General features: G+C 40.3%; 2 protein-coding genes across 2 annotated transcripts; one reads left to right on the top strand and one right to left on the bottom strand.

Annotated features, from left to right (window-relative positions):
• Nucleotides 1-717: 717 nt before the first annotated feature.
• On the top strand, nucleotides 718-5,562 carry ninj1 (ninjurin 1). Its single transcript, XM_079266508.1, has 3 exons — nucleotides 718-1,051; nucleotides 3,683-3,920; nucleotides 4,813-5,562. The coding sequence occupies exons 1-3, from the start codon at nucleotides 950-952 to the stop codon at nucleotides 4,953-4,955; spliced, it is 483 nt and encodes a 160-aa protein (XP_079122634.1). The 5' UTR covers nucleotides 718-949; the 3' UTR covers nucleotides 4,956-5,562.
• A 282-nt stretch (nucleotides 5,563-5,844) lies between these two features.
• On the bottom strand, nucleotides 5,845-10,013 carry card19 (caspase recruitment domain family, member 19). The gene is made up of 6 exons (XM_079265545.1): nucleotides 9,943-10,013; nucleotides 9,353-9,492; nucleotides 8,453-8,609; nucleotides 8,281-8,343; nucleotides 8,010-8,075; nucleotides 5,845-7,859 (listed from the first exon to the last, which is right to left on the bottom strand). Exons 1-6 carry the CDS (start codon nucleotides 9,986-9,988, stop codon nucleotides 7,750-7,752), a joined length of 582 nt encoding a protein of 193 aa, XP_079121671.1. The 5' UTR covers nucleotides 9,989-10,013; the 3' UTR covers nucleotides 5,845-7,749.
• Between the last annotated feature and the right edge of the window lie 184 nt (nucleotides 10,014-10,197).

The following is a 10,197-nucleotide window of genomic DNA, read 5'->3' as shown; positions in this document are numbered from 1 at the left end:
ATGAAACACATGACTGCATGTGTTTTAGTGGGTATACTTTTCAGTTCAGACATTGACCATGATGCTGTTTTATTGCTTTGTCACCTTTCCTTAAAATAGATGTGGGGGGGAAAAACCCTGATGGTTATGCGAACATCCAGTATGCTTACCATTCATCACATGGTTCAGAAATAAAATGATCTCTGGTATAATTGCTTAATCTCTATCAATAACACCTAGTTTTCAAGTAACAACTTTGAATTGCCATTGGTGTAGAGATGAATATCGCCAAATTCATGTTGTAATCTATTTATTTATTTTTTAATATGTTCCACTAAATCCAATTCGTGTTGGTATTACTGCTGGGAGATCCCCAGGGGCCTTGGAGAACTCCAATGTTTTATTGATTACATTTATGTTTTTGTAATATGCACTACCAAAGCACACACTTAAATTACATTTGCTTTCTTGTAGACGGCTCTGTGAAAAAAATGTAGTTGTAACATCTTTACTATCAGTTGATGGTACGTTTACATCGCGGATATCGTAAAACAAATCTGGGTTTAATCAAGTTGTGACAAAGAGTTGAGCCTGTGGCATGCAGTACCGCACTAATACGCAGGAATGCAGTAACGAGTCACGTTCCCTTCGCAGTCTTTACAGTCGGTGATGACGCACAGCCAACTGGACTACAGTGAAAGCACTGCTTCGCGCGCACATTACATCAGGCTTCAGTTCAGCTGCAGGTACTCATAACCCCGCAGACAGCATCGCTAGTGAGCAGCCTCCCCGGCTCAAACTTCTCCGAACAACCCACATTTTTTTTGAGGACGTTTCGCTCCCAAGTTGGAGGGGCGGTAGCCTGGAGCGTTTCTCCCCTCTGTCGACACTGCAGTTTTTTTTTATTTATTATACACATCCTGTACCCGTGCCCGCCGGCTGGACCACCGACTCTCAGCTCACACGATATATGAATATACCAACCGATTCGAGATATTACGCGGTCAGGAACAGGATGGCTACAGAAAACTTGGAGATGAACGGCCATCCAGACCGAAGCGGCGAAGCGGACGTAAGTGAAGGCAGCACCAGTGCCCGTTTCAAAGGGCATGCTTCCTGCTCACTGGAGATACCACAATGTCCGGTCAGGCTCAGTCGAGGCGAAACCCTCACAAAGACGCGTAACGTTTTGAGATCGTTGTCTGGTACACAATATACATGGCTGCTTGGTTTTCATGCATCTCTCCCATCATCCATTCAACACATCATAATAGTGTCACAAGTGTTTTCCAGTCATTACGGTCATTTTGACCGGTTAGCAGCGTCTCACTGGATTACAATGTCATTTGGAGTCTGTCTCTCTGTGTCCTCTGCTGTGGCTCAGTTTACACTTAATAATAGACGATGTGAGAGTCGGTTAGTTCCTACAATCATTGCTCTGTTGAAGAATCCAGGTGAGTGAACTCAGCCAGTGACCCACATCATGGATGATTTGAGTTTAAAGGTTTAAACTGTGCTCGTTGTATCGTGGTCACATTCAGGAATGAAACCAGACGCCTAAAAGCCACTCAACAATACGTCTCTGTGTAGTATTAGTACAAGTTATTATACTGTGGGATCGCAGTCTTCCCCCTAAAGACCTGGTATTTGATGCATAGTTATCTATGAACGTGGTACAATGTAACAAAGAACATTTTGTGTTCATTTGAACAACACTTTAAATGGGTAGTGATTGTAAATTGTGTCACTGGATTAACTTCAAACTAAACAAAATGAATCTGCAACTACTTTAATTGTTGTTTAATTGTTGAAGTGATTTTATTAAAATTATTGTATATATATTTTTTAACATATTCACATATAATTTAAAATGGAATATCTTTGGCACTTTGATTGTTAGTTGGATATAAGCAATTTAAAGATGTCATCTTGGGTTCTGGGAACATCTGGTCGGCTTTTTTTCTTTCTTTTAAAAGACTAACCAACATATTAACCCAAAAATGACATATATACTTAGAAATAATAACTACTTTCCCGCTTACTTGTCTCAGAGCTTCTATAACCTTTAATGCTAAAATGAATATTGGAAATATTGTGTTATATTTTAAACATTACCAGAAACTTCTCTGGGGCAGCAAGCCTCCCATGATCAAGAAGACATCAAGTCAAGTGTACTTGTTGAACTCAATATCAGATATAATATCTGGGGGCTTCTCAAAAACCACATAGCACATACGGGAACAAAATGATAACGATGTTGGAAAAGGAAAGTCAAAGAGAGATGACCACTCCTTGGAAAACACGGGCCGCATAGGGAGCCCTGTGATCAGAAGGCAGCTACAAAAACAAAGAAAAATAAGTCGTGGCAGCGAGTGAGCGACAGCTAGTGACCCTGGCATGCGTCCGCTGGTTTACCACAAGATCACCTGTTTCCTCTTTGGCTTGGCAGGTTTTCAGAGGTGAAGACACAGGAAAGCTAAATGACACTCCACCCAGATGAAACCCCGAGCACTGACCTGAACTCATATGAAGAGAATTAGAGGTCTTAGCAGTAACCCCGGTTTCCTGTGATGTAATATTTAAAATGTGTTTTTAAATGACCACAGACTCATTTCTCCTGCACGACAAACACAACTTATTTCTTTGCGGCTCCACAAAAAGGAAGGAAATAGCTTCCGCATTCCTGCTTCCTCTGACTTTGCACACCACTGCTTATTGCACAGCATATTTCATAATATGATGCTTGATTATTGTTATAAGTGCATGCTTCACTGTGCTCGCTGTACGTTCACAAGCGCAAATCACTCACGTTTTCCAACACATTTGGGTGGAGGCCGGTTTCAGTTGTGTGACCTGGTCAGCCTGAAACCAACACTGTGGCACGACAAATTACTGTTCACCTTTGGACTGAAACCAACTCGGTGACCTACCGAGTGGGTGTTCCACTTTGAAATAAGCCAACGGACATTTTCACTTCCAGTAATAGTGTTTGTTACGATGCTAGTTTTGATGAAAAAGTCCCCGTTTGTGCTGCTGACACACTTCTGTAAATTTAAATGACAAGTGGGAGATTTTACAGGCTGAAAAACAATCCCCCACACAATCCAGCTACACATTTCCTAAGAAGGGGAAATCATGCTTTCCAGACATTCACACGTTTACATGGAATCCAATGTGACGGCAGCAGCGGAGCGCTTTCATTTCCCCTGTGTTAAACGTCATTTTTTAATTCCACCTTTACCCAAGTTTCAGGGTAAGAAAGTAGGTGCTTTTGCTGATTCAGCGTCACAGTTGGGAAAGTTAAAAAAAGGTCACAGTTTTTCTTTCTATCACAGCAGCAGTACACTGACAGAGAGGGTTCATTACCTCTGCAACAGAGGTCATGTTTGGTGGAAAGGGGAAACATGGGCCGAGGAAGAGCCCATGATAATTATTTTTCACGTTGGCGACATTGTGAGATAGGGCATGGCATGGCCGGAGATCTGCTCTCTCCGAGCCCCCCTCTATTTTCTTTTTTTTACATGTATTTAGTTAAATGAGGGCTGTTGAGTTTAAAAGATACCCGAGACACTACCTGATTACCATAATCTACCCATTATTAGAATAAATATAAGAGATGTACCTGACCAGGCTTTTTGAGGTATCACATCTCTACCCGTCACTTATGTGTCATACTGATGTCGGGGTTTGTGTTTGTGTTCAGGTCTCGCTGCAGGGTCACCGGAGGAGGCAACAGGGGCCTCTGAACATGAACCATTATGCCAATAAGAAGAGTGCAGCAGAGAGCATGCTGGATATCGCTCTGCTGATGGCCAATGCCTCACAGCTGAAGGCTGTAATGGATCAAGGACCAGGTTTCACCTTCTATGTGCCCCTCATCACTCTCATTAGCATCTCTCTCATCCTGCAAATCATAGTGGGAGTTCTGCTCATCTTCATAGGTAAGTGAGGAATCTATTCGGCGAACTTTAGCATTCACAAATGAGAAGATTTACAGTGATACCAAAATATATACATATTTTATGTGTTATGTTTTGTTTCTGCTGCACTCTAAATGTGTTAGTGTCTTCTACTGCAACATTGTGTAAAGTATATTTGAATTCTGTGCAGACAACCGAGTGTGAAACTCAGTCTTCAAACCTTTTTGAGAGGCACTGAAATCACACACGCACACAGACTCATGAAGTCACATGTGTAACTTTTTGGCCTGCTGTGACAGCCAAAAGCAGGGCAAAAAAAACCTGTAACAATGTGTGTTGATATCATTTATGCAGAAATGGCATTTTGACATTTGGTCATTTTTCTGTACAACAAACCTATTTGCAAACTTGATGAATGTATAAACGTCGTAATTTACAAAGGCTGATTAACAACCAAAGGCTTATTTAAGCGTATTTGGGCTCATAAACGTTAGTGCACAAGTTTGCCACACAGTGGTGTGCTCCCTCCTCCCTTGTATTCTTATCTTATTCTAACAGAGAACACTATTGTGACAGAGAGCTTAGAGTTTAGAGAGCCACAGCTGGAAGAAACGCCTCTGCCTTCAGCCGTTTCCAATTTTAAAGTGCTCTCTTAACTTTGGGAAAAATGTCACTGGAGATTTGCCAAGTCAAAGAAGGCCAGTAAAAACTACAGACCTGAATGCTAACGGAGAGAAAAGCTCATTATCACCTGAGGGCAGCGCTGTCAGATGCTGTTAGTTGATATCTGCTCAGTAATGATTACGTCACTGCTAATCTGACAGGAAGATGTGTGCCGTGGTGGAGAAGAGGGCACTCCTACTGACTTGGCAAACTTCAATAATGCCTTCATGTTTGATTTCTGTTTTGTCAGTTAAGTGGAACCTGAATGATGAAAGCATGCACTACAAGCTGAACATCCTGGAGAATGTCTCCACGGCCTTCGTCTTTGTCATAGTCGTGGTCAATGTCTTCATCACAGCGTTTGGAGTCCAGCGACCCAACCCGAGCTCTTGATCACCCTTCGCCTCACTCTCCTGCTGATCGACCGAGCAAAGATGGTCTTCCACTTTATTTATGCAAATGATCAGGATATTTATTCACCAACTAAATGGCATCACAGGTGCATGTGTGTGTGTGTGTGTGTGTGTGTGTGTGTGTGTGTGTGTGTGTGTGTGTGTGTGTGTGTGTGTGTGTGTGTGTGTGTGTGTGTGTGTGTGTGTGTGTGTGTGTGTGTGTGTGTGTGTGTGTGTTTTAGAGTTCATTCCTTCTCTAACCATGGCTATGGACAAATGTACGGTCAGTTTTTATTTCATGTGGTAAACCAGCAGGGTGTCACCTCTTATCGGTTACTGATGCAAATACATGATTGCGTTTACTTACAAAACAAACATCAGCAGTATACTAATGTTTCCTGGAAAAAATACGTTCTATTGTTACTTTGAAATGTGTGAGTATCTGTCATTTAATGTATACCTACATCTTTATAAAAAAAATTAAATAATAATAAACATCGTCACAGCATAATCCAAATTACATACTTTATTACATGTTTTATTTACACTGTTAAAAACCTCAAACAATCAATGAAGTGGACCTTACCTGCTTTGTTTTTTTAAGTGATATGCAGTCTATTGTGTAATGTTTAAAGGGATTTACCTGTGTATATATATATATATATATATATATATATATATATATATATATATATATATATATATATATATATATATATATGAGCTTATGTCTTCAAGTATTTGTGCATTGAGGTGTATAGTGTATGTCACTTTTTTTTAAGGACCAAATGTTTTTTAAAGCTTTTACTATGATGATCTTGTGTTACACACTGTGAATATTTTAAATGACATTTATAAATAAAACTACAAAAGCGATAAGATGTGTTTGTTGTCTTGTTTATTCTTATAATGCATTTTCTTTTTTTTGTTTTGTACAAAGAAAAAGTCTCAGTTTTACAAAATGTAAGGCATTTTTTACACCAAACACAGAATGTGACAAACTTTCAGGCACTGGACTCAATGAGTAGACATTCATTGATAAGCATCAGAAATCAATTATCAATATTTCCTTATAAAATATCAAAATAGTTGAGTACAAGAATAACAAGAAAAACCATGCAAGTTGAATACATCTTTTCAAAGAAATACAGTTCAACAAAGCACCATCATAAGAGTTAGTGTGTGTTCAGAGACCCTTCTCTCTGTTATTCAGAGACAATAAATTGTTTATACAGTCTGAGAAATACCATCAAATTGTATCTGCCTGTTTGAGGTAAATACATTTCTGCCAGACGTATTTAAAAAAGGCGTAAAAGAAACGTATCGATAAACAATATGCTCAGAAAGAAAGAAGAAACAAAAGAAGATGACGGGATTTATAAACAGAGTGCTACTCTGTGAGATCAGGCCAAAAGGAAAAATAAAAGTTGTCATCCTGACCCAGAAACAAGGACACAGGAAATGACTCACGCATGATTCCGGTCTTTAAGTAAACGAGGAGAAGTGCAGACGTGGTATGTAAGGCATTGTTTACATGAATTCAAAGACGTACGATTGAAAAATATGGTCAGAGATGCCACAACGTAAGTGGCAGTGCCTTAACCGTATGTGTGTTGATGGCCACGAGGGCCAATTCCATCCTTGTCAAGGGGAGTGCTAACCTTCTCTCCTTTCATACAACACGCTATAAGACTCCGCCCTCTCAAGTATATATACACCGAGCTGTCCGCCTGGGTTTCACTTATGGTGTAATTTTCGGGTTGTAAATAAATACATATATTAAACACAGCTGTTGAATGGTTCATTAGAAACGAGTTTGTATACGACTGTGCTTCATATTTATGAATCTGAACTTGGTAATTGTATCGTTTGTTTGGGTAGTAACTCTACCCACAATGCACTGCACTGGTAGAGCGGGATATCATTGGTAGAAGCAATCACGTGGCTGTAAATCTCGTCTAAAGTATTATTCTATGGCCACAGCTCCATTTGTTTCTCGCAGTTCGTCACATAATCTTTATTTTGTTCACACGTGAGAAGCATAATTCCGAGCATCTCTTATGAATCCACACGCCAGTACATTTGTGCAGTTTGGTGAAGAAGTTCACTTTTGGCCACAAGAGGGCAGCTATGTTCCATCAAGCGCTCGTGACAGTACCTTCTCTTTACACTGCTATGGACAGTCGTCTTTGTTTCTGAGAGAACATTGAAATGCATTTCAGTATGCTTGACATCAGTGGTAACCGAGCAGAGAAGGAAGTATAATTCTTCATTGCCAAAATAAATGTAAGTAATGAGTCTCAGCACCAAAGTGTAAGGCAGATCACACAATGTAGGTTGTTGCTTTTGAATTTAAGGATAAATATATACCGGCAAAATGTCCTGATGAGATGGAGGCTATCCTTTTTGAAGTGCTGAAAAATAGATCCTATATGGTTCAGTCAATATTTCCTTTTTCCATTGGTTTGTAAAAGCTGTTTGTCACTTAATTAGCTTGTTTTAGCTTTCACTGTGTTCATCCCTCGAGTGCATTCCGTCCCTTTAATCCACTTCAATAGATATCAACACATGAGGAAATAAGAGAAAATTGCCAAATGCAGATCTGAATTTACCCCCATCTCTAAATGTCTCCAAATTGAGAAATTTAGATCACACGCGAAAAAAATATATGCAGTTCAACTGTGTACAAAATTAGTATTCAACTCCTGAAAAGATATAGTGCGCTGTGCTTTGGTACACATAGCATTTATACGAGCAGTACTGCTGGAACACCTGATTGTGAAGGAGTCGCCCCCTTACTTCAGGAGTCTGTCTTCAGTGTACCATATGAGAACCTCCTGAGCTCTTCTCTTCAACCCCAGAGCAGCCATCCCGAGGGCCCGGCTACCTCCCGTCACTTTAGCCTCTACAGGACAAACACATCATCTTTGTAACTCTGAATCAACAGCATTAAGTGGAGTTATATTTTCAGAACACATGCATGCACTAAAGTTAATATCTGACAATATGTGACTTGCAATGTCAGGTGACGTTAAACAACTGGAGAACTACTCACCACTGTAGTAATAGATTAAAGCCATTCCCACTGCAACGCCGAAACAGCCCAGAAAGAAGAACGGACCTGGAGAGAGATGAACGCATAACAACATACATGTAACTATCTGGTGTATGTCAGAGCTAAATAACCACCGAACACACTTCTAGACTGGAAAAGGTTTTAATCACTATTCCTTATTTTAAGGTCATCGTTAACTCATCTACTGGTTATTCTACAGTTTGAATGTTGCAGATACATTAACATACATTATTTTAAATGAACATCTTACCTCTGTCGTTCAGAACATGTCTCTGTTGGTAGACACGTGGACATGCCAGCGGATCTAAGGAATCTGGATCGGATGGTTTTAGTGTGCTGACTAAAATGTAGACGATACTATAATACACAACCAAATATGTATCATCCATGTTGTAATATCCAAATAATGAATAAACACAAACCTCTGAGGCGGAGCCGTGTGGGCAAGCTGTAGTACACCTCCTCTACATGCAGGTGAAGAGCTCTGTAGAACTCCCTGCAGGCTTCCTCTCCTTTCCCCTGCAGGTGCGCCAGGAGCTCAGCGAGTCGAACACTCGTGGGCACGTCCACGTTTCTGAACTGGATAACAATAATAACAGTTAAAATATGACTTATCAATGATATGATGATATGGGATTTCCTTTCCTGGAGTGCTTGCTTACACAGCTTGCCCATGCCAGAATGAAGCGTCTTCATAAATGATTTCATGTATTCACATCAAAGTGTTGTTTCATCATGTTGTCATGAAAGTTGTAAAACTGAGAAAGGGTTTCTTGGTAGTTTTTAACCACAGCCTCTGTTCAGGCCAGAGGACCCACGGATCCGAATGCATTAGTGACATGAATCAGATGCTTGAGAATACATATTTGTACATGCAATGATACAACATAACTAAGTAGATCTGCTCAAGTCATTTTAAATATGTTTGTTGAAGAACAAGATATTTGTACATTCCTACAGCATTTCCATCTTATTCAAATCATTCTTTTACTCCACTTCAGGGGGAAATAATGCATTTCTTACTCCATCACATTACCGCTATAGTTACCTTTATTTTAGAGATTAAGATTTTGGAAAATATGCATGGAATATGATGCAATATATATTAAATGACAGCACATTCAGCTACAACATTTAATGCTGCTTACAAGTGGATACAGCAGCAATAATAGGAAAGTAAAAGACGATAGTATTACACTGCGTCATTCTGCCGCATAACACGTTTATAATATGTTGCATTAAACTTTGCTGTATGTTTTTAATATCCTCCACCTCTGCCTGCATGGGACCAGGACAGTGAAGACCTTCGTATGAGGACTTACTTTCGTGGCCTCCTTGTCGGAGAGGATCTGCGGGTAGATTCTGTTCAGCTGCAGGATGACTTTGTCCACCAGCTCCGTGTCCAGTCTCCGGTCGGCTCTGAGGAAGGCGCTGTCCTCCGTCAGCTGCTCATGAGAACTGTCTGTCCACGATAACAGAGACACGTTTAAAAACAAGCGTAACAAACACAAACAGCCTTCCATTCACTGACAACAGGCTCGCTTTTTGCTTTAGAGGAGGGGACGACACATATCCACACGGGACACCGACAGGGAACTTGACATTATAGTGGCAGGACAGTGAGAGGACACGGGGGATTTGGAAAGTCTGTTGACAGCTATCGTGCCGGTTGACAACCACTTGAAGAGTAAGTCGGCTCTTTCTAATGGCAGTTGTGTTGCTGAGAAACTTTTTCACAAACAGGACTGAGACGTTACATTGTCATTGGCCAAGCGAGGCGACCATTAAAGTCGTTAACTCTGTGGTTAATGTTCCTTATTTGGAAGTTATGTGCAGATATTAACGCTAAAATAGAGCGCTAACTACATGGTAAGATAAAGCGCTACTCTTCGATTAAGAAAGACACACAAACCTCCCATTGTGGAGTCCCCTCTGTCCTCTGTTTGGACACGCCCCATGACGTCACCGCGCAGGCAGGGAGCGGTTTACGTAAACGTCTCTCAAAAAAGGGGGAAAAAACACAACTATCCTTTTCACCGGAAATGAAAATGAATATTGCAAAGCTATAAGAAATAACATAGTATGCATTCATTTAATTATTGACCAATGTTTTATACAGACAAACTGGAATTTGTTTTGAATATGTAACTAGAGGCACATACGTGAT

Source organism: Melanostigma gelatinosum (genome assembly GCF_949748355.1).
Source record: "Melanostigma gelatinosum genome assembly, chromosome: 3".
Taxonomy (NCBI): domain Eukaryota; kingdom Metazoa; phylum Chordata; class Actinopteri; order Perciformes; family Zoarcidae; genus Melanostigma; species Melanostigma gelatinosum.
The sequence above is the reverse complement of the archived record's forward strand: the minus strand, read 5'-3'. Positions and strand labels throughout refer to the sequence as shown.